Source organism: Molossus molossus, unplaced genomic scaffold, assembly GCF_014108415.1.
Source record: "Molossus molossus isolate mMolMol1 unplaced genomic scaffold, mMolMol1.p scaffold_m16_p_2, whole genome shotgun sequence".
Taxonomy (NCBI): Eukaryota; Metazoa; Chordata; class Mammalia; order Chiroptera; family Molossidae; genus Molossus; species Molossus molossus.
The window spans coordinates 49,452,150-49,477,648 of NW_023425355.1; the positions used below are offsets into that span (position 1 = coordinate 49,452,150).

Genomic DNA, 25,499 nt, shown 5'->3' on the forward strand with positions numbered 1-25,499 from the left:
ACTGCCCCTTTCCTTTTTATTTTTACTATTGATATCAGTTCTGATTCCTCTGCCGGGTTTATACCATAAAAACCACAGTTTAGAGTATCGACCACTACCCCTCACACCACCACGGTTCAACACAACCCCCATATACCCATATGTGGCTAAAAACATGTCCTCAGGATATGTGATATATATGGAACACACTGGGAAAATGACCAATTCTAATTTCTACTTGACATCACACTCTTGGTATGCTGAGTTTACACAAGTATACCATATCCTGCCAAGGGAACATCACAAGATCCCAATTCATGTACAGTAAAACACATTTCCAATCCCATTTATTTGCTATGACACATGACTTATTTTTTAATTGATATGTAAACACATTTTTAGAAATATATTCATAGCCTGTTCTTGAGTCATCAATAAACCAATATTAAACTTCTGTATTTATTTCTACTCTAAAAAAAAAATTAAAGAGACAGGAAAATTTATATTTTTAAAAGAAATTTATCAAAATCTGTCTTGGATTCTTGCCAACTCAGTTTTAGCTCTTCTTTCCTTCTATTGTTCTCTTAGTTAAGCGAACCATTGAAAATGTTCTTACTTGAGTTACGCGCTTCAGTCAGGTGGACATGTAATGTAGCTGATAGTGGGTGTTGGTACAAAACTGACCTAGATCTGAATCCTGACTGCCTGGTAGTAGCTGTGTGACCTTGAGCATGTCAACCTTTCTGTCTTGGTTTCCTCACCTGTAAAATAATCATAGTTAACACATATATAGTGTTTACCTGTATCAGTCATGTACATTTAATCCTTATAACACCCCCTAGAGCAGTGGCTCTCAACCTTCCTAATGCACTGACCCTTTAATACAGTTCCTCATGTTGTATGTGGGCATATCTGCATGTGGGCGGACCCGCCTGGAGACGCAGAGAGGAGTGGTGTCTCAGTATCTAAGATCATCAGAAATATGTGTTTTCTGATAGTCTTAGGCGACCCTTGTGAAAGGGTTGTTCGAGCTCTAAAGGGGTCATGACCCACAGGTTAAGAAACGCTGCCCTAGAGGAAGAAACTATAGATGGAGCACCTGAGGCACAAAGAGGATGGATGAGTGACTTCCCCAGGGGCACACAGCTGGTAAGTGGCAATGCCAAAATTCTAATGCAGGTTCCAGAGTCCAGGCTCTAACCACCACACTGACAGCCTCTTCAAATGAAGGCAATAAATGAGGGCATACCTTCTAAGGGCTGTCATGAGGATAAAATGAGATAATACATGTAATGTCCAATACTTGACAAGTGTCTGATAGGTAGCAATTGTGTGTGTTATAGATTTTTCCTTCTGCAACTAAGAAATCTGCATGGCTTTGTCTTGGGGTAAGAAAAAAAGGGGGTTGGAAGAAAGAGAACAGAAGTCAGGGGAGAAAGGGGTGAGGTGGTATGTGGAAGGGGAGTAGAGGGGTTGTGGTGGAGGAAGAAACTTTCCTCTACCTTCCTAGGTTCCTTCAGTCTACTAATTAAATAAACATGAAACAGATTAACAAGAGAAAATTACTAAACTTAATTACATACATATGTATGGGAACCTCACATACATGAGAGAGTCAGAGCCCCCCCCCTACATGAGTGGTTCAGAGACAGAAAGGGAAAATGAGCTATATACGACATTATGAGCTAAGGATGAGGTAAGGCCCTTGGGGCTCCAGAGGGGAAGGTCATTCCCAGGAGGATAAAAGGAACAGGTATTCAGTAATTAGAAGTTTGCCCTGCCCTATAGGTAGGCCAAAAAAGTAATTTCTAATGATAACTCTCATTATGGGTAAGAGTCTTAATTTAAATTCTTTAAGGAGGAAGTAAAAGTTTCTCATGAGCCTGCAAGGTGTCTGTTCTTGCTTTTAGCTCAAAATAATCTGCATACCACACAAGCATATTCTATGGTAACTGGTTCTGAACCCTTACAGGTTAAACAAGAAGAGAGGCAGCCCTGAATACTTGGGAAACAAAAATTCTGGCTGGGCCTGAAGGGAGCACGGTGACTCTTTCTCAACAGCAAACAGAAACTTGCCAACTGCAGAGCAGATCTGAAATCCGGGAGGCCTCCACTCGGGCTGCCTCCTCCGCCCCACCAGCCCCACCCTGAAGCCGCCAGGGCGGGACCCGCCTCCCCCGCCTGACCCGAGTCCGCCCCCCCTGCGGGCGGGCCTTGCCCGCCCCCTCCGCTGAGAGCCCGGGAGCCCCAGGCCCGAGGCCCGCAGTGTCCCACTGTCCCGGGCCGGGCTCGGCGGCAGGGCGCGATGGCGACATGGCGGCGTGACGGCCGGCTAACTGGCAGCCAGAGGCTGCTGTGCGCCGGGCTGGCTGGGGCGCTGAGCTTGAGCCTCACCGCGCCTCTGGAGCTCGCCACCGTGCTGGCCCAGGTCGGCGTGGTGCGGGGTCGCGGCCGGGGGCTGTGGGCCGTGGGGCTCGGCGTGTGGCGGGCCGAGGGGCCCCGGGCCCTGTGGAAAGGGAACACGATGGCATGCCTGCGCCTCTTCCCCTACAGCGCCGTGCAGCTCACCGCCTACCGCAAGTAAGGGCGGGGTGCGCGGGTGGGGGGGGACCGCGCGGTTCCTGGGACAGGGCCCTGCAGTGAGCCCCAGCCCCTTTCCTGATCCCGTGGGAGGCCCTTGGGGCAGTTTGGCCGAAAGGTGACAAGTAGGGCCCCAAAGCGCAGACCCCAAGTTTGTCACGTGATCTTGGGATTCCTGCTTCTCCGGGTGCGGATTCGTGGGGCTGGCCCTGGCCCAGAAAGGCTCACCGGGTTGGACCTGCGAGTAGGTAGAACGGGGCAAAAGAGATTTGGGGGATGGCTCCTAACCATTCCCACTGTCCACCAACTTGGAATCTGCCTTGGCTAGCCTAGGAGAGACCCCTTTGAAGGCTTGAGTATGTAACTCTGTAACTATCTGTGTGACCAAAGCCCCCAAAAGAGTGTTTGGTAGGGGCAGAGGGCTCAATCCATTGCCACAAAAAGGCCACAGGTTTCTACACACATGCACACCTAAATGAAACGTGCCTTTAGGGTCCGCAGCTTTCCCTCCCCGTGCCTACTGCTCACTCCACGCTCACTGCCCACTGGCTTCACTCTTCTGTCAGGGCTTTGGGCTTACCTCTAACAGCTGCTTCTTAGGAAAGGATAATGCCAGACGAGTCTTAAAGTTTCCTCAAAGCTCACAGATATTTTCATTTTGGCTGGGAACAAAGCCTAAAATAATGAAATGGTAAGTGATGGAATTTCAGGAAGAGGAGCTATTTCTATGTTACAAAGGATGGTCCCTGTCTTCCTCATTGGGGAACACAGTGCCAACTCTGAAGACTGGCCTTGTCTCTGAATTAGACAAACAGCCCACAGTCTTGACCACATTGTTCAGCCTTGGAGATTAACAAAGAATTTTGCCTTTTGACTCTGGGAGGCCAGAACTGGAAGGCTTACTCCACAGCTGACTAGCAAGACAGAATCAACCTTATCACTGATTCCTCCAGGCCAGGTCTCACCTCTGCCTGGGGGGTAAAGTCACCTTGTCTTCCTCTGGGGAGGGAAGATAGTGAGATTACCAGGCATTTCTTTCAAGGCTCTCTTTCCTCCCTTGCCCTTTGCATCTTCTGGCCAGAAGTCTGTAAACAGCTGAGTTTTAATAACTCATCTTTTCCCCACTTCACTGTTTCTCCACAAATCGCACTGAAATCTTCCTTAGGAATGCATACCCAGGGAGGAAGGCAGAACTACAAAGGCTGGTTTAAGTGTTCTGGCTTTTATAACCACCTAGTATATATACATCACTGAATTTTTTTTTTTTTTAATCCTCACCCAAGGATATTTTCCATTGCTTCTTAGAGTGGAACAAAGTCGAAGGGAGAGAGAGAGAGAAAAAAAAAAGACATTGATGTGAGAGAGATACATTGACTGGTTGCCTCCCACATGACCCCCACCAGGGCCAGGGATCAAACCTACAGCCCAGGTACGTGCCCTTGACCAGGAATCAAACCTGAGACACCTCAGTCCGCAGGCCAATGCTCTAACTGCTGAGCCAAATTGGTCAGGGCTATCATTGGATTTTTAATTAATTAATTAATTAACGTTTTTCTTTTATTGATTTTAGAGAGAGATGTAGAAACATCAATGAGAGAACATTGACTGGCCACATCCTGCATGCCCCCCACTGGAGATTTGGCCCACAACCTGGGCATGTGCCCTGACCAGGAATCAAACTGGCGACCTCCTGGTGCATGGTCGATGCTCAACCACTGAACCACACCAACCGGGCAGAAATTGTATACATTTAAGGTATACAAGCTGATATTTTGATATACATTTTGAAATGATTACCTCAGTCAAGCTAATTACATATCTATCACTTCTATATAGTTATTTTATGTATGTATATGTACATCATTGATTTTTTTTAAAACTACCTTAGCATGGGAAATATGCCCATTTTACAGAAGCAGAGTTGGACTCAGACTGGCCATACCATTCATCAGTGACAGAGCTGAGCTCCACTGCCTAGCTTTCTGACTTCAAACCTCACCCTCTCTTACATTATCCTACCTTTCTCTCTGCCTTTATTTGACATTAATTTAGCAAGTCTTCATCAAGTACCCACTGTGTGCAAGATACTGGGGATAAGGCAAGGATGAAAGGGGCATGGTCCCTGTGCCCCAGAACTTACAAAGCAATAGAAGAATGAGACTAATGAGTCCATAGCATGTGATTGCCGTAGTTGAAGCGCTATAGAAATAAATACTTTTGATGAGGGATGAAGAGGAAGAGATGTGAAGACTTCACAAAGGAGAAAATCATCTGAGTTTCATTTTAGGAGAATGAGTTGAGTTTGCTGGGCAAAGATGAGGAGAAAGATATTGAAGGTAATGTCATGAGCAAAAGCACAAGGGTGGGAAGGCATGCAGCATGACTAGAGCATAAGGTATTTCTGGCAGTAATGGGAAAAACAGCCAGAAAAGTGGGTCAGTATCTGATGTTGGAGGGCCAGGTTAAGGAGTTTGGACTTTACTTGGTATGTAAGGGTAACCGTGAGAGATTTTTGAAGGGGAAGTTCTGTGATTAAAGCAATTCAACGGGAATAATTGTCACCTGGAGGCGGGGTAGGATGAGTAGAGAGGAGGAAGACTAGAGGGGGGATGGCAGGACCAGTTAGGAACGTATTGCACTAGTCCATGTGACAGCTGAGGGCACTTAAAATAGACTGGTGACAGTGGGAGTGGAGAAGATTTGATAGATGGGAGAGGAAGAACAGATAGTTACCCGGGCTAAGTTTGCGAATAATTTTTTTCCTGCAAGATTGTTTTTTTTTCTGGAAACTAAAAGGTAGTATTTCAGTCAACGGCTAGGCATAGGTTAGAAAGCAAAGTGATTGATTAATCATGGTGCCATCCTTCTTATATAAAGATGATACCTTTGGTCCATCATTAGACTGATTCATCTCTATTCTTTCCTGACCATGAATTTGTAAAATAGTTAGCTGGGGATAGTGGTAAAGCCTATGATCATGGATTTCAGCAAAGCATAAACATCCCAAATGTTCAGAGAATGGAGTGGTTAAATAACTTGTCCACAAACACAATTAATGCCAGACCTGGAGCTTGAAACCAGGGCTTCTGGCTCCACAGTCCAGGACTCTGCCCACCATTGTGATGCTGAAATATCTGCTTATTTGGGTTAATGATCAAAAGAATACACCCAGGAAAGTCTATTAGGAACTAGGTACTTGTAATAAATGAATAATACCTAATGCAATAGATGGCTTTCAAATTCATCAAATAGTATAACCTCACCCAACTTTACAACACAACTGCTCGTCTAGCTGTATAAGCATTGGTTTGGATCCCTGTAGCTCTGAAATTGTTCATAACAAACACCAACTCTTTAATGTGTAACCACTTCATGAGTTTGTGTTTGTCTGCTAACCTGTATTAGGTTGAAGTGTTGGCAGTTCTAACTATATATATCCAGGGTTTGTGTAATATTCATGTGGCTGAAAAGAAGGGGTTACTGCTATTCACCAGCTTATCCAGTCTCATTGGCAAAAACTACTGTGCATGTGTTTAGGGGTGGGGGGAAGAATAGAAAAGGGAACATTGTTGCCCTGGCCAATCAGACAAGAGCTTAACATGTGGGGACCAGGATGGCATTATTATTATTATTATTATTATTATTATTATTTTTAATTCTCACCCGAGGACATTTTTCGATATTTTGTTCAGATAGAGCGGGAGGGAGAGAGAGACAGAGAGAAACATCAACGTGAAAGGGAGACATTGAGTGGCTGCCACCCACACAACCCAACCAGGGCCGGGGACAAACTGCAACCGAGGTACGTGCCCTTAGCGAGAACCGAACCTGGGTCTCTCCAGACTACAGGCCGACACTAACCGCTGAGCCATACCGGCCAGGGCCAGGATGGCATTATTGATGGCCTATTAGGGTTGCCTGCCTTGACTCTGGTTCTAAGGGGAACATTTAGTGGTCTTTGTCTCCATGTCACTTGGTCAGAGTCTGAGAAGAGACTTCCTTTCTTTTATTTTGTTTTTGTTTGTTTATTTGTTTTTGTTAATCCTCACCTGAGAACATTTTTTCATTGATTTTTAGAGAGAGTGTAAGGGAGGGAGGGAGAGAGAGAGAGTGAAACATTGACAGGAGAGAGACACATCGATTGGTTTGGCGTCGCGCATGACACCGACCCGAGTCGGAATTGAACCTGTAACCTAGGTACCTGCCCTAGACCGGGAATTGAGACAAACTGGCCAGGGCTGGGTTTTTGTTTAGTTTTTTAATTTTGTGTATTTGATAGTAAGACCTAACTTTATAAGGCAATCTGATATAAGACATGGTTCCTCTTCCTAGTTCATCAAATCATTTAGTCAACCAAAAGCTTATCTCCTCTCCCATTGCCCTTACAAGTCATTTCTTTAGCAGGTTGAACTCTCTTATGATCTATGCTGACTGTTACCACAGTGTCTGGCACATTGTAGATATTCAATAAATGGATAATGAATTAATTAATGCCCTGGAATTGGCCACATGGGATAGGGAATAAGGGTGAGGTAATGAGAATGAATGGTGTCTTTTGACATTTCAAACTCCATCTTCTTCAGGTTGTTCCAGTCTGCTACGGCCCACTCTTCCAGTCAAGCATTTTCATTTCCTCAATCTCCCCTTCCCTTCTAAGGTCCCCCCACAACCTGATTGGCCAGAAGAGAGAGTAGGGAGAAACAAGGAAGAGTGCAGGCAGTGAAATAGGCAAATGGCCCATTGGTGATTGCCAGATTTAGTTACCTGCATCTTTAAAAGTTAGCTGGTTAAATCACATAACTGGTTCAGTTGGTGCAGTTAAAGTACATTAACAAAATGAAGTCAAGATTTTCGTACAGCTTGAAAATGTTTTTTACCAATGAGTGTTTACTTGGGAGCAAGGGGCCATCCTAGAACCCCTTAAATAACTGCACCTGAACACCCACTCATCTTATTTAGGGCCCTAGTTTTCTGCCAAACTGAAGGAGCAGGACAGGCACCTCTTCACTGGAGGTTTGAAAGCCAAAGCACTAAGGATATTTTACAATCCTCTTATTTTAGCCTAGCTCTGTTCATTTTCCTTTTATTCAAACCCTTGCTATCCCTCTCCCTCTCTCTCTTCTCACTCTCTAGCAGAAAAATGTTGGGTTTTTTTTCCTAACTTCCAAGTCTTTTTTTTTTATTTTATCCTCATCAGCAAGATGGAGTAAAATTCCTTTGTTTCTTACCAGGGAACATGTGTCGTGTAAAAGTCCCCTTATAACAATTTCTGCTGAGCCAGGCATTCATGCCTGGGAAAGTGCTGCTTCCAAAAAGAGGGATTGTAACAGAATGCCTTTCTATTTTGCATTTGGAAAAGCCCACCCAAAGCCATTTCTACTACATTGTAAAACTACAGAGAAACACAAAAAATAATCTAGCAAACACCCACCATCCAGAACTGCCAGCATGATAGTTAGTATAAAAGATACTTCAAATATCTTTTATAAAATATGTTTTTATTGATTTTTTTAGCGAGAGAGAGAGAAATATTAATATGAGAGAGAAACATCAATTGGCTGCCTCCTGCATGCCCCCGACTGGGCATGTGCCCTGACCCAGAATAGAAGTAGGAATGCTCAGTCCATGGGATGACACTCAATCCCCTGAGCCACACTGGCTGGGTTCAAATATCTTTTTTTTTTTTTTTTTTTTGCATTTATCTTCAGATAGAGCAGAAGGGAGAGAGGGGGGAAGAAAGAGAGAGAAACATTGAGTGGCTGCCGCCCACACAACCCCAACCAGGGCCGAGGACAAACTGAAACCAAGGTACATGCCCTTAGTGGGAATCAAACCCAGGACTCTCTGGTCCGCGGGCCAGTGCTCTAACTACTGAGCCAAACTGGCAAGGGCTCAAATATCTTTTTTAATACAAGAAATAAAATATAGATCAAGCTGCAGTCCTTTTTATTCTCTTTCCCAGTCCATTCCCTGTTCCACTTTCCCAAAGGTCTAGTTTGCAAGGTATGATTTTGTGGGTGCACTTCTTAATTTAAATAGATCATTTTCATAGACTCTAAGTCACTCCACAACTTGCTTTTTTCACTCAACTTTATGATTTGTTTATGTTATTACATACTTCTAAGCCAGCGGTTCTCAACCTGTGGATTGCAATACCTTTGTGGGTCTAACGACTCTTTCACAGGGGTCACCTAAGACATAACAGTAGCAAAATTACAGTTATGAAGTAGCAACAAAAATAATTTTATGGTTGGGAGTCACCACAACATGAGGAACTGTATGAAAGGGTCGCAGGATTGGGAAGGTTGAGAACCACTGTAAGCTCATTCATTTAAACTATATAGTGTCACTTGTATGGTGGTTTGACTTTCTCACACTTACAGACAATGATGTATGTGTCTTCATATATACATGTGCAAGAATTTCTCCAGGATCTCTACCTAGAAATGGAACTGCTGAGGTGAAAGTAGGCATCCTTTTGATTTTAATGGATACTACAAAGTGGTCATACCAATTTGCACTTCTACAAGCAGTGAGTGAGAGGTTCTGTTTCCACTCATCCTCATCATTACTTGATATTATCAGGCTTCTTAATCCTTGCCAATCTGCTAGGTGACAAATGGTATCCTGTTGTTGTTTCTATTTGTCATTTCCCTGACAACTAGTAGGGTGGCGCATCTTCTCTTATAATTAAGCCAATATATTTTTAAAACTCAATTACTGGGGATGCTCAAAGTCATCATTTCAATCAATTTCATTTATTTTAAGTTTCAACGGAAGCAAAGGAATACGTTATAGTTTGGTATTTACCAAGTACTTCTGCAAATTTACACTCCACAGGCAAGCCAGGGTTGACAGTTGTGTGGATAAAAGGAGGAAATGCTTGAAGTGAAGTGGAGAGGACTTAAGGTAGCTATAAATAAGAGGGTTGGGCATCTCTTCCTTATAGGTAACTAGAATTATATAAATATAATAGAGTTGAATGTGTTATTCACTAATCCTAATCAATTGGTATGGTATTTTTCATTTTGTAAAGCACTTCCAAACGCTGGAAGATGTGTGAGTAGTGTAGAACACTCTAGCACAATCCATAGCTGATTCCCTTGGGCTTCTCCCCCTGTTTCCTCCCAGGTTTGTCATACTCTTCATGGATGACCTAGGCCATATTTCCCAGTGGAGTGCCATCATGGCTGGAAGTCTTGCAGGCATGGTTTCCACTATTGTGACGTATCCTACTGACCTCATCAAAACACGTTTGATTGTGCAGAATATGCTGGAACCATCTTATAGGGGGATCCTCCATGCTTTTTCTACTGTTTATCAACAGGAAGGATTCCTGGCCCTTTACCGAGGGATTTCCCTTACAATTTTAGGTAAGATGGAAATGTTTGTCTTGTCCAAAGAAAAGCTGCATTCTTTTACATATATAAATATGTTGTATACCTTTATAGCCAGTTAAATCCATTTTCTTGGGGTCAAGGTCATATGGGTTTCATCCACATAGGGCCACTTAGCTTCATTCTATTTCACACCATACACCCCACTCCTAACTTTGGCCTGTTACATCCCAGAGAGGGGTGGATGACAGAGCATGGAGGTGGCTCTGCACAAACTGATAGAAAGACAATCCACACACTCCCCATCTGGCTTTACGAAGGAATCTCAGTGTGCATACATGCACATATGAGCACAACCAGGGTAGCAGTTGTAGATTATGTGGTCTTTGAAGCCTGTGCCAGGGCTCCACACACACATAGTTCTTCAGGTGGTGCAGTATCTTCAGCAGGTGCATCGTCATCTTCTTCCACTTAGTTTCATCATCAGAAGGCTTAGAAGAAGAAGCACGTGTAGGAGCCATCGTGGGGCTTAGATAAAAGTTCTCAGAAATCGCAAACACAAGAGCAAAGATGCTTCTGATGTGTAGTGATGTAGAAGTGTGTATGAGAGAAACAAACCTGCATGAGGCTGAGCCAATCAGTGGCCAGGATAGGAAGAGGACAGGATAGCCAGTCAGTGAACAGCATGCTCTGATTGGCTTGGTTTCACCACACCCAATTTTTTGGAAAAAAGTTATTGCCCACACACAAGGAGTGGTCCAGGGGTTGCACCTGGCATTGAAGGATTTGCGGGGGTGCTCGAATACGTAGGCCCATACGTACAGTAATTTTCATTGTAATTGTAATACAGGGGTGTATAATTGACTCAGACAACCGAGCGTGCGCTGTATCATTTTCAGTCTCGATCAACTCTTTAATGAATATATTTGACAAAACCGCAATAGAGTGAAGCTGCGAAAGTTGAAGCACAAAGTGGCGAGGGACGACTGTACTCCCTTTGTACATGCTGTGCCTTCTGCCTGGACTGCCTGTCCACTCCGTCTGATGAACTCCTCATTCCTCAAGACCCAGTTGAGAAGTTCTCTCTCCTGTGAAGTCCTTCCTGATTCTCCCAGGCAAAATTAACCCCTCTGATCCATGTGTACCTAAAGCACTTTGTATAGCACTGCCCACCCCTCCCCCACCCCCATCCCCACCCTTATGACGACTATGAACTGTCTCAACACCAGATGGTGAGCTTCTCCAGGAATTAGCCTACTCTTCTTTGTATTCCTGTACCTGGCCTAGGTCCCAGCACATAACATAGCTCCACAAATGTTTTCTGAATGAAGGTAAATGGGGAGTTGGTACATCTATTTTTTAAATTAATTTTAAAATCCTCACCTGAGGATATGTTTATTGATTTTTAGAGAGAGAGGGAAAGGAACAGAGATAGAGAGAGAGAAACAATCCCCGACTAGGAATCAAACCAGCAAACTTCTGGTGTACAGGACGACACTCCAACCAACTGAGCCAGGCAACCAGGGCTGGTACATCATTTTTAATGTGTCTATTAAATATAAATCTATTATTCTAAGGACAAAGCAACTCCACTGTGTTATCCCCTCTTTTAAATCCCTTTTTGAAGGAGAAATTTAGTCCCTCTGTAAAATTAAGATGGTTCCCAAAGTTTCTGGAAATGTGTGGAAGTGCCACCTACTGTACTCCTTGCTCACCATATTTTCCTAGAAAGGTGAGGAAAGTCAGATAACCTCCCTCACCACTACAGTCTCACTTTCTAGTTTTCACAGAATGTTTCCTTCTCCGCTACAGACCAGTCCCTCCTAGCCTCCAAAAGTTGATTAAGAGCAGCTACCAACTTTTTCTTATGAGAGTAACTTTATTCCAACATTTTATTTTTTACAATTTCAAACACCCAGAAAAGTTAAAAGAATTAGAAACACCCATACCCCACCATCTAGATGCTACAATTAATGTTTTGCTTTATCACATATCTGTCCATCCCTCTAGTCATTCATCAGTCCACTTATATGTTTTAAAAAATATTTTACATTTGGCCCTGGCCGGTTTGGCTCAGCGGTTGGAGCGTCGGCCTGCGGTACAGAGAGACCCGGGTTCGGTTCCCGCTAAGGGCGCGTGCCTCGGTTGCAGTTTGTCCCCAGCCCTGGTTGGTCGTGCGGGTGGCAGCCACTCGATGTGTCCCTTCACATCGATGTTTCTCTCTCTCTCTCTCTCTTCCTCTCTCTCCCTCCCGCTCTATCTGAACAAAAAATGGAAAAATGTCCTCGAGTGAGGATAAAAAAGAAAAATTTTATATTTGTTTTTCTTTATTGATTTTTAGAGAGAGAGGAAGGGAGAGAGAGATAGAAACATCGATGAGAGAACATCAATTGGCTGCGTTCTGCATGCTCCCAACTGGGGATCAGGCCCACAGCCTAGGCATGTGCCCTGACTGGGAATCAAACCAGTGACCTCTTGGTGCATGGGTTGATGCTCAACCGCTGAGCTACACTGGCCAGGCATCTTATATATTTTTTGATGATTTCTGTAAGTTGCAAACATCAATACACTTCATCCCTCAACCCTTCGATACAAGTATCATGAACTAGATTACAATTCAATATTTACTTATGGTTCTTTTCGAAGTAAAATTTATATACAGTAAACAGAAAATATTTTCTGAACCATTTGATGCATTTTGACAAATGACACAACCCCTAAAATAGAGAACATTATCATCACCCAAGAATGGCCCCGCTGCTTTAGTTGGAGTGATTTTAACAAGCCCAGAGAGAGGGTCCTGTTTACTTGCCCTGGATTCCCCACAGGCGTTTATGTTCTGAAGCCAGTGTTTCCCTAGAGCTCAGCAGCCCCTTCCTGGCCTTGTTTTGCAGGTGCTCTCCCTTTCTCTGCTGGCTCTCTTCTAGTTTACATGAACCTGGAGAAAATCTGGAATGGACCCCGAGATCGCTTCTCTCTCCTCCAGAACTTTACCAATGTCTGTCTGGCTGCTGCAGTGACCCAGACCCTCTCCTTTCCCTTTGACACAATGAAGAGGAAGATGCAGGTGAGGAGTGGTGTTGCATGGTGGGGGTAGGGAGATGCCTTGAAGTGTTGGTGAGTGGATAAGAACAGCAGAGAACACTGACCCTGAGCAATGCCAGGTTCCCAAGGAGATCGTGACTGCTCACACAAAATACCGTGTAAACTCCCTCTGCAGGGCATTTGTGCTGCTAACCTCAGGGCTGTTGCCTCTAGCCTAAGCTGCCATTTCTTTCCAATACTCTGCTTTTTTAGGGCTCTTATCACCCCTCCAGATGGAGCTCTCTTTTCTTTCCTCTCTTATAGCTGCCACTGCTCATGACATCAAGTCAGCCTCCTAGCTCCCTCTCCCTGGGACCTCCACAGGGAGGAGATGGCACTCTTCCTTTCCTAGCCACCCCTTACCTCCGTGAGACAAACTGGAAAGAATCAAAATAAGTCAGGAGCAATTCGATAACCAAGCTCCAGTAGTCCCTGACTTCCTTGCCTAGGAAGTAACTACATTTGAAATGGGTTGGTGTCTTAGTGGGATTGGCCCTGCGTTTTCCTAATTGCTACCTGGGGAACTCCCATTTTCTCCGTAGACTACAGAAGCAACATCCTGGTATCCAAGGTCCCAAAGTAAGTAATTGGCTTAAGCCTAGAAGCAACCAATTCTGATTTTTTAAAAATCAGTGGGCCAAGTAAGGTTGGGGGTTACAAGCAGTCTGCACAGTGAAGACGGGCTCAGAATTGAGAACTCTGAGGCTCCACATCTGCCTTTAACCGTACTTGCTCTCTGCTAGCCTCCATTAAACTCTGTTCCATAAGCTTGCCTGCCTTCCCGGCCTCTTCTGGGAAAATCCTAATTATACAAGTGATACATGTTCCTGAAGCACTGCTTACATATTAATTTGGGGTCAGTTGAATCCAGTTTTAAATGATCAGTCCCAGCTAAGTTTGTTTTTTCCCACATGTTTAACTTGTCCCTCCACAGTCTCAGTGGCTTCCAGCTTCCCCTTCATGGCTTTCTTGGTTGGGCTGGACCCCACTTACCTCAGCACTAAAAGTCTGAAGGTACTTATCTCCACCTATAAAGAAAAGTTGCCTTCAGAATAATAGACATCATGATGACACCCAATTCTGCTGCTCTAGTCCATCAAACCTTTCTTCTGTCTGGATTGTGATCCTTTCCTGGCTTTTGTCAAAACAAATAAATAATTGCCACATTATTGTAACCATAATGTAGGTCCAAGTTTAGAGCCTACTCACTGCATGCTTATTTATAAACAATTACTCCTAATTTTAAAAGGAATGCACATACACTTAAAAATGGTTAAAATGGCCCTGGCCGGTTTGGGTCAGAGGTAGTGCGTCGGCCTGTGGTCCAGAGAGACCCGCGTTCAGTTCCCGCTAAGGGCACGTAACTCAGTTGCAGTTTGTCCCCGGCCCTGGTTGGGTCGTGCAGGTGGCAGCCACTCGATGTGTCCCTTTCATGTTGATGATTCTCTCTCTCTTTCCCTCCCACTCTATCTAAACAACAACAACAAAAAGTTTTAAAAAAATGGTTAAAATGGTTGGCTAAGCGGTTAGAGTGTCAACCCGAGGACCGAAGGCTCTCAGGTTCGGTTCTAGTCAAGGGCACATACGTGGGTTGAAGGTTTGATCCCCAGCCCTGGCTAGAGTCATGCGGTAGGCAACCAATCGATGTGTCCCTCTCACATCAATGTTTCTCTCTCTCGCTCTCTCTCCCTTCCGTCCTCCCTCGCTTAAAAAAAAATGGTTAAAACAGTCAATTTTATGTTATCTATTGTGCACAGATTGTAGAAAAGTATGAAAAAGAAACAATAATTACTTATAAGCCCAATACCTGTGTACTATAATGATGAATAGTTTTTCTTCTATGTATATCTGTATGTGCGTGCATGTCTATATATATGGGTGTGCATAAATATAAACATGTATTATACATATATAATACATATATATGGAAAGGTTTTTTGTTTTGTTTTTTTACAAAATTGTGTTTCTACTGTATATAAAAATTAGTATCCTGCTTTTTAAATTATATAATGGATATTGTCCCAAGCCATCAAATATTGAGAACATCTTTAAAAATTATCTCATAATAGTCCACCATATGGATGTGCCATAAATATTCTTTATTTTATTTTTTAAAATATGTTTTTACTGCCCTGGCTGGCAGGGTTCAATGGTTAGAGTGTTGGTCCATGCACCAAAGTGTTGTGGGTTTGATTCCCAGTCAAGGGCATGTACCTGGGGTTGCAGATTCTACTCCCTGCCCCGATCGGGTGGTTGTGGGAGGCAGCCAATCAATGTGTCTCTCTCACATCGATGTTTCTCTTTCTCTCTCTTCCTCCTTCCCTCCTTCCCTTCCCCCATACCTTCCACTCTCTCTAAAAAGCAATAGAAAAAATATCCTTGACTGAGAATTAACAACAACAAAAGTATATATATATAATTTATTTTTAGAGAGAAAGGAAGGGAGAGGGAGAGAGAGAGAAACATTGATTGGCTGCCTTCTGCACACCCTCTACTGGGGATTGAGTCTTCAACTCTGGCCTGTGTCCTGACCAGGACTTTAACCAGTGACTTCTCGGTGCATAGGACAATGCTCAACCAACTGAGCCACACCAGCCATGGCGTGGATGTGTCATAAATATTTTTAAAGCAACAAAGATTGCCCTGGCCAATTTGGCTCAGCGGTTAGAACATCAGCCTGTGGTCCAGAGAGACCCGGGTTCGGTTCCTGCTAAGGGCATGTGCCTCGGTTGCGGTTTGTCCCCGGCCCTGGTTGGTCGTGCGGATGGCAGCCACTCGATGTGTCCCTTTCACATCGATGTCTCTCTCTCTCTCTCTCTCTCTCTCTCCCTCCCACTCTATCTGAACAAAAAATGGAAAAATGTCCTCGAGTGAGGATAAAAAAACAAACAAACAAAAAAAACAAACAAAGATTTATTCTCAAAAGTTCTGGAGGCTGGAAGTTTAATATCAAGGTATTGGCAGGGCCATGCCCCTTTTGAATGCTCTAGGGGAGAATCCTTTCTGTCTCTTCCAGCTTCTGGTAGCCCTACCAGTTCCTTGGTTTGTGGCAACATAACTTCAATCTCTGCCTCCATCATGTCATAAATAGCAATTTCTCAGTTTTTGAGTATTTAGGCTGTTTTTGATTCTCCAGTATAATAACATTGCAGTGAAAACCCTTGTATTTTTTCACATTGTGATGATACCTTTCAGCTGTATTCCTAGAAATCAACTTACAAGTCACAAGATAAAAATAATTCTAAGGTTTTTAATGGCATTTGCACCCTAGAAAGTTTGTAAGTTTACACTTGCATCAGCAATGAGTAAGAATGGTTCATCTCAACTCTCATTAACAGTAATTACTATCACTTTCTAAATCCTTGTGAACCTAATAACTGACAAATGCTATCACATTGTTTTAATTTGAATTCCATTGATTATAAGCCAATTGCACATTTTTCATATATCAACTGGCCCTTTGTATTTATTTCTTTTTTTTTTGTTTGTTTTAATCCTCACCCAAGGATATTTTTACATTTATCTTCAGATAGAGTGGGAGGGAGAGAGAGAGCGCAACATCTACATGAGAGGGACACATCAATTGGTTGCCACCCACATGACCCCCCACATGACCCCAACCGGGGCAAGGGACAAACCACAACTGAGGTACGTGCCCTTGGCCGGAATTGAACCAGGACCGCTCAGTCCGTGGGACAGCTCTCAATCCACTGAACCACATCAGCTGGGCGGCCCTTTGTATTTCTTTTGAAAATTTATTGTTTATGTCCATTGCCTATTTGTCTAGTATAGTCAGCTTTTTCTACTGATTAGTAAGAAGTCTTTATATTTTAATTTTTAATTAATTTTATTTTACTTTTTCTAACACCCTTTATCCCCTCTATGCCCTCTTCCACCTCCACCCACCCATTTACCCCCACCCTGCCATCACCACACGGTTGTTCATGTCCATGATTCTCCCTCTTTGTGCTCAATCCCCACTCCCTACACCGCCCCCCCCCCACCAGAGCTGTCTGCCTGCTCTCTATCTATGAGTCTGTCTCTATTTTCTTTGGTAGTTCAGTTTGTTCATTAAATTCCACTGAAGCCTGGCCAGTGTGCCAGTGGCTGAGCATTGACCCATGCACTAAGAGGTCACCAGTTCAATTCCTGCTCAGGGCACATGCCTAGGTTGTGAGTCCAATCCCCAGTGGGGAGCATGCAGAAGGTGGCCAATCGATGTTCTCTCTCATTGATGTTTCTATATTTCTCTCCCTCTCCCTAATTCTCTCCCTAAAATCAATAAAGAAAAAAATTTTAAATTAATAAATAGTAAGTAAATTCCATTGAAATCTTTATATTTTAAAGATATTAATCCTTCGCTATACATTACACATATTTTTCCCAGTTCGACATTTGGCTTCTGATGCTATTTATGCACTGCTGTTAAACATATTTTTAGATTTTTATGAAATTATATCTATTATTATATTTTGTTTCCAGCTTTGTTTTTCTGTGTAAAAAGCCTACCCCAACCCAATCATAGGATTATTCATTTATATAGTTTTTTAAATACATTTGTGTTATAATTTTTATACTTAACACTTTAACATATTTCAAATTTACCTGGGATATGATATGTGCAGTAATCATCTGACTTTCACAAAGATAGTTTACCAATTGTTTAAGGATATGTCAACCTAAAGATAAAAGGCCTTTCACAGTGAGAGACAAGAAGCACTTATTTGAGATCAAAGAATAACTATTCAGGGTGCACTGATTCAGGCAGAAGCCTGAAGAGTATTCTGATTGGGAGGCAAAGGTAGTGGATATTTGTGAGGAAAGGAAACAATTCCATCAATAGACGGAAGGCATTTCTTTTGCTGCAGATAACATAACATAGTGATGGTAATTCTGAACAATACTTTCAATTTTCAGTTCTGTAGTCATCAGTCCTGTAATCATAATATCTGCTTTCTAGTTATCTTTGCAAACTGTTCTTTGGGGCACAAGTTTGCTTAGGCCCAACCCAAAGGTTATTTTGCCCTGTTTAAACATTCCGAGGCTTGAGGAATGAGATGTGCAAAGCAGTTTTTCTGACATGGCAGCTCTGGCTCCATTTTATTTATTTATTTATTTATTTATTTATTTATTTATTTATTTATTTTTAAATCCTCACCTGAGGATACTTTTTTACTTATCTTCAGATAGAGTGGGAGGGTGAGAGAGAGAGAGAGAGAAACATCACTGTGAGAGAGAGACATCAACTGGTTGCCTCCTGCACGACCCCAACCAGGGCTAAGGACCGAACCTCAACCAAGTTACGTGTCCCTGACCAGAATTGAACCTGCAACTCTTTGGTCTGCGGACTGACGCTCTAACCGCTGAGCCAAATTGGCCAGGGCCCAGCTCCATTTTAAAGTTGCTCTATTTATGTTATTTTTCTTAACATACCATTTTTGGAATAATCTTTTTTCTCTTTTCTGTGATGCAACTTTTACCACATCCTAGATCTACATACTCTGGGATCTATCTCGAGACATGTATTCTGTTCTGTTGATCTGCCAGTCTGTTCTTGTGCTAGTACCACACTATTTCAATTCCTCTAGCTTTATAATACCTTTTACTATGAGACAGGGCATCTCCTTCCTCATTGCTCTTCTTTTCAGCATTTCCTTGATTATTCTCAGTCATCTGTTTCTCCTGATGAACTTTAGAATTACCTTGTGATTATGAATGGACTTATGTTAAACCTATAAACTTGGAATAATTCATGTAAGATATTTTGTCTTTTACTTAGGAATGCCATATATCTCTTCTGGTTTATCTTCTTTCTTTAGATTGAACCATATGAAATTGCCAATATTCTACCTTTTTGACCTACTGAAATGGTAATTTCATACAGTTCAACCCTCAGAAAAGTTGAGTTTTTCATATGGTAATTATGCTTTTTCTTTAAAAAGATAGCTTCTTTAAAAAAAAAGAAGAAAAGAATAATAAAAACACCAGAGAAAGAGATATGATATGCTAGAAGAAGCTTTCTATTCCTTTTTTTTTTTTTTTTTTTAATTCCTGGCCCTAGGAATTTCTCTTACTGTCAGGAGTGAGAATGGGCTATTGCTAGTTGATCATCAGAAGATGAATAAAACACAGGCTACTTATAGACTGGCTTCCATGCCTTGAGGATTAGTTTTTGAAATAGTAGAGCCAGAGGCATCTCTCCAGCTCTTTCTGCCACCTCTTATAATTTAGTGTTCCTCAAGAATAGTTCAAGGCCTTGAGCCTAGGGATAGGGGTAATCAATGAAAGAGGGTAAATTTCTGGGACCAATTGCAATGTGTGGGTTCCCCCGCCCCGCCCCACAACAAGCAGTTCTCCAACACCAGCTGAGTGTCCTACAACTCAACTCAATTCTGACACTGTCTACCTGGAAATAGCATTAGATCCCACAGGTTTAGGGCTCAGTTCCACAAAACAGCCACCCCCACTTCAGATTCCAATCACAAGTCCAGGTTATTAACTGTGCTTCTGACCAACTGGCTATAAATCAGAGGTTCCCAGGACCCCATCCCTAGGTTTGCTTAATTCTCTAGAGCAGCTAATGGAACTCGGGAAACCAGTACTCACTACATTACCAGTTTATTACAAAGGATATGAATCAACAGCCAGGTGAAGAGATAACACAGGGCATGGTCCCAAACAAAGGGCTTTTGTCTGCATGGAGTTTGGGACCCGGCACTGTGGCACATGGATGTGTTCTGCTTCACCAACCTGGATGCTCCCTGAGCCCTATGACTTTGGGTTTTTATGGAGGCTTCATTACATAGGCATGATTGACTGAATCATTGGACATTGGTGACTGATTCAACTTCTAGCCCCTCATCCCTCCCAGGAGGTCTGGGAGGTGGGACTGAAAGTTCAACGCTTCCATCACACAGTTGGTTCCCCTGGCAACCAGCCCCCATCCTTAAGTGCATTCCAAAAGTCACCTTATTCACATAAACTTAGGTGTGGTTGAAAGGGGGCTGTTATGAATATCAAAACATCTTTTTTTTTTATCCTCACCCGAGGATATTTTTCCATTTATCTTTAGACAGAGTAGGAGGGAGGAAGAGAGGGAGAGAGAAAGAAACATTGATGCCAGAGAGTAACAGCGACTGGTTGCCTCCCGCGTGACCCTGACCAGGGATGGGGACGAACCGCAAGTGAGGTATGTGCCCTTGGCCGGAATCAAACCTGGGTCTCATTGGTCCGTAGGCCCGACGTTCTAACCGCTGAGCCAAACTAGCCAAGGCTGAATATTAAGACATCTTTAATCACTCCCATCACTTAGGAAATTCCAAGAGTTTTAGGAGCTCTGTGCCAGAAATGGGGTTGAAGACCAAATACATATTTCTTATTATAAATCACAGAGGGTTTTAGATAAAATTTAATGACATCTAAATGTGGGAATGAGGTTTCAGTCTTTCCCAAAAACTTTCAGCTTTTCTGTCTCCATCTGAGAACTAAAACAATGACCTCTTTTGGGGAAATCTAGCCAATACTACATTCTACTCAAGAATATTTATAAACATACAACAATGTGCTATAAGCCAACGTGAGATACACTCGAAGTGGGAATTGGGGGGTAAACTTTTTAATCTTCCCCTTTATATAGAAACCTAGATAATGCATACACAAAGCTTCAACAAGAAGCTTTAAAATAAATGCAAAGCCCAGCCAGTGTGGCTCAGTGGTTAAGCATCGACCCATGCACCAAGAGGCCACTGGTTCGATTCCTGGTCAGGGCACATGCCCAGGTTGTGGGCCAGACCCCCATTGGGGGTCATGCAGAAGGCGGCCAATCTATGTTCTCTCTCATCGATGTTTTTACCTCTCTCTCCCTCTCTCTTCCTCTCTCTCTAAAAATAAAGAAAAAAAAATTAAAATAAAATAAAATAAATGCAGAGTCATAATGATTGTTAACAAAAAAATCCAAAGAGGCAATTGCTCAGTTTTCAAAAAGTATGATCAGTATCCAGTTATGGATAACATCATAAATGTTATCCAAAGATATAGGAAGTGAATTTGTAGGGTTGTGATCAAAGTGTTATTTAACAGGGGTTAATAAGCAATAATACCTTGTCCACTCTACTTTTTTTTTTATCCTCACCCGAGCATATTTTTCCATCTATCTTCAGATAGGGTGGGAGGGAGGGAGGAAGAGAGAGAGAGAGAGAAATAGATATGAGAAAGACACATCGATTGGTTGCCTCCCACTGGCAACGAACCGCAACTGAGGTATGTGCCCTTGGCTGGAATAGAACCCGCAACTCTTTGGTCCACAGGCTGATGCTCTACCGGCAGGGCAACTCAACTTTTTAAAAAATTAAACTCCAAGCCCTGGCCAGTTTGGCTCAGCAGTTAGAGTGTCGGTCCGCGGACCAGTGAGTTGCAGGTTCGATTCTGGTCAAGGGCATGCACCTGGGTTGCGGTTCGTCCTCGGCCCTGGTCAGGCCCTGTGGGAGGCAACCAGTCGATGTATCTCTATCACTGTCACAATGATGTTTCTCTCTGTCTCTCCCTCCCTCTCACTCTAAAAAAATAAATAAATAATCCCCAAGACAGAACCATGCATTGCTATCTCTGGCCATTAGATGTCGCTGCAGTAAATGGACAGTATCTGAGTATTAGAGCGCTGGAGCTGGGGGAGCAGGTGATCTGTGTCCGGTTAACAATCTCCTCATCCCTGCTCAGAGATACATCTTCAATTTGGAGGATAAGAGGCCTAGAAAGAACAGTCAAACTCTAAATTCATAATAATCTCCCCCGCCCTGCCCTGAGGGGAGTAGGTAAAGTTTGCCATCAGAATTTGTAAGGAGAGAGCTTTGCAGGGCAGCTAGGCTGCTCTGACCTGAGCACACTTAGTGAGGACATTTGCATTCCATTGGCTTTCCTTGTTGCACTGCCTGTCTGGAAGCAAATCCATGTCAGATGTCTGTTAGATAATCTGTTGGCAAGGGAACTTTGTCAACCCCCACGCTGACTGGCCACTTTGTCTGAATGTCTCTCCTTCCCTTAATATGTTTATACACACACACACACACACACTGCCTGTTTAATGCTATATCAGGTTGGAACTCTCTTGAACATTAATGACAATAATCAGAAGTCTTGTTTAACTAGCCGAGCCCTTCCTTCACTGTACTTACACTCATTTTATTCCTTGTCCTTTTTCTTGCCCTGGCTCCTGACTGGCATGCTAGAGAATGGAGAGGTAAATACATTATGCATGTGCATGTTTTGATGGCATGGTTTCTGGTGGGAAGTGGGGTGGGTCAGTCCTATGTATTAACGGAATGAGGTGCCCCCAACCTGGTGCACTTTCATGGATCCTAAGACACCTTGCCTGAAATCTCCATGGCCACACTTCAGTACATTTTAGTTCTAGCTCTTCCGGGTATGCCCTGGCCTTTTCATCTTTCTATCTCCCATGCCTGGCCCAGAGCCTCAGCCTGAAGAGGTTGGCAACACTTAGTGTATTGAGAGAGTAGAAAGGGTAAACTATTGATGGAGATTAATGTATCTGACTAATCTGTGGGCTCCCAATAAGGACCTTAGATTCCTGAGCAAATGGTTCTCTGGACAGGTAAATGTGGAAGAGAGGGGGAAACAGACTGCCCTGAAAATCTAGGGAGCAGCTGAGAACATGGGACCTCCTGAAAGGATCAGGAAGTACCAGGCACAAGCTTGGTCCTTCCACAACTCTGCCTGCCACCCTCCCCTGTTGCCCATATTAGGTGTCTCCACTTTATCAAATATAAAACTGAGTGTCAGCTTGTTGCTTTACACCCCAGGGGACTTTGACCCCACCAAGCTCACAAGGTAAGCAGGATAGGGCCAGGTCAGCATTTGAACTGAAAGCACATAAGATGAAGGGCAAAGGTATTCTCCGAGTGGCACAACTGACAGAGCAGAATACACATGGTACCTGAGTAAAGGGTGGCCCCTGCCAGTTCAAACAGAGATGCTGAGCCTGACCGAGATGCTTAACACCTTGGGCTGCCTTTGGTCAACTGGACACTGCTGCTTTGCCAGTCCCTCCCAGAGTGTCCCAACCCCACACATGGTTTCCAGTGCTCAAATCCACATCTTCATCCCTGCTCCCACATTGTTGGACACGACCACTTGGCTATCACCTCTCCACTGGCACCTCTAACTTAATATATATCAAATTAACTTCTCCTCCCTCTGAAACTTTCTCCCCAAAGTTTTCCATTTCAATGCTATTGTTCCCCCAATTATCCAGGCTAGAAATCCACAAGTTATCTTTGAGCTTCCTCTTCCCCAACTCCCAATCAATCTTGAGTCCAGTTGGTTCTTCATTCCAAACATTCTCAACGCTCCTACACTGGTCTTTCTTTTTGTCACTGTCCTTGCCCTAATCCAGGACCTTATCAGCGCATACCTAGGCTATTGCAGAAATCTTCTAATTGGCCTCCAGAATTAATTCTAAAAATTTTCTTGGAGCACTAATGTTCTAGGCAGCTGCTAAGTGCTTGTTATCTTATTTAATTCTTACAACAACCCTATGAGTTGGGTACTGTTCCTATCAAGCCCAATTTGCAGATGAGAAAACCACGGCATTGAAAGCTTCTGTAGCCTATCCAAGTTCACCCAGCCAGTAACGGAGCTGAAATTTAACATCAGGTAGTGTGTCTCCGGGGCAATACTCATTTCAGTCCCTCTAGTCAGCTCAGAGCTTCTACCAGACTTTCTTAAGATCTACCTGTGTTTTATCCTTCTTTTTTTCCCCTAGAGAACAAAGGCTGAGCTCCTTGGCCTAGCATGCTGTTGTTACCAGTTTTACCACCCTTGTTGCACAGAGGCTCTCTATATGAAGAGTTGCAAAATCAAATGCTAGCAGGAACTTGGAAGTAATATTAAAAAAGAGAAAATAGAGAAACCCAGATAACATGCACTTGCCCCCTAAAGAATAAGCTTTCAGATATGTTCTGAGCCATCCAGGCTTTTGGCTTTCAAAAGCATTCTGGAGAGCTAACTGCACTGTGCTTACAAAATGTGATTAGCATCTAAATGTGAATAGCAGGGGGGAATAAAGTAAGCCAGTGAGGCTGTGACAAGCTCCCCTTCTCCAAAGGATGGACACCATTTAGAAATGTGGGCCCAGTTTTTCAAGGGAGCCTAAAATCCAGATTTTTATGTAAAATCTCCCCATTTTTCAATGTTGGTGAATAAAATTAGGTTAATACTGCCTGAGCTAAACAAAGCACCCCTTTTTAGAACCTCTGCTCTATTCAAGCCTCCAATTCAATCAAAATAATTTTAGTCCACCTCTCCCATATCCCTAAAGAATAAGTGTATTGCCTGGCCAATGTGGCTCAATAGCTTGAGCATCATCCCATGAACTGAGCAGTTCCCGTTCGATTCCCGGTCAGGGCACATGCCCAGGTTTAGGATTCGATCCCCAGGGGTGCAGGAGGCAGCCAATGGATATTTCTCTCTCACGTTGATGTTTCTATCTCTCTCTCCCTTCCACTCTGTCTCTAAAGAAGAAAGAATGAGTGTATGCACATCTCAAGCACCTCTGCCTGGAGCATCTATCTCCATTTCATTTTCGTAAAGGCTCAACTGAGGTTTGCCTCAGTGGTAGCTGTCTCTTCTGACGTAAAATGGCACATATCTGTTGCTTTTGTTTGACAAATGAGTTGCCTTTTCCACCCCCAAAAGAGCTACCCCATCCTGATGGATATAGGCAGGTGTTTCCCCTTTGTAGAACCACAGTGGGTGTGTTCCAGACCACTGCAGAGGGCACTGTGAGGCAGGAAAAGCCAGTTAACTAACAATGTGCTCTAGCAATAAAATTGAAGATGCTATGTTTTCACTGTCACCCACACCCCACTCCCAAGGGCACTATTGTTTTGTGGAAGTTTTGTGGGTGAATAACCCTTTTCAAATGATGCTACTAGCTTGTGTGTGCCCTCTGACCCAGCCAATTTCTGTACATGCCCCCACTTCTGCCATTTCTACTCCATTGCCCTTTCTTTCCACCCTGTCAAAGCCACATCCTGAAGTCTTCTCTCACCTCCGGCAGCAGGAGTCTCCTCCTTCTGAATGCACATAGGGCACTCTCGTAGGCCCATGGAACATGCGTCCTTGTGTTATAATCTGTGTCGTTATTCCCTCTAGACTCTGAGCTCTTTGCCTTTGGGACGTATATCTTACATATCTGTATATCCTCACAATATGTTGCCTCTTGTAGCAGGCACTTGATACTTGTTTAAAAATGAATGAAGTTCAGGGCTGGCTCATGGGATCTCACTGTCTGTGAGTACAGAATCGAACCTTAGCTGCCGCTGGGTGAGCTCCAAGTCTGCATGTTTGTCCCTACCCATGCAGAAGGTAAGAACAGCCTGCTCTAAGGAAACCTCTGCTTGCCTCCTTTCTATAATCCTCACTCTGATAATGCGGTATCTTCTGTCTCCTACCTTAGCAGTCAGGTTCTGTTTATCTTAGCCCAAACAACTGCTAACATTTCAA

The 25,499-nt window shown here is 43.4% G+C and overlaps 1 protein-coding gene across 1 annotated transcript in view; it reads left to right on the forward strand.

Moving 5' to 3' along the window:
* The first annotated feature begins 2,263 nt into the window (after positions 1 to 2,263).
* SLC25A43 (solute carrier family 25 member 43) overlaps positions 2,264 to 25,499 on the forward strand; it is a 40,241-nt gene continuing 17,005 nt past the window's right edge. The window contains exons 1-3 of the mRNA XM_036271036.1: positions 2,264 to 2,559; positions 9,691 to 9,932; positions 12,791 to 12,963. Of these exons, the coding sequence (XP_036126929.1) occupies positions 2,285 to 2,559; positions 9,691 to 9,932; positions 12,791 to 12,963 (690 nt within the window). The 5' untranslated portion in view covers positions 2,264 to 2,284. The remainder of the gene's footprint in view (positions 2,560 to 9,690; positions 9,933 to 12,790; positions 12,964 to 25,499) is intronic.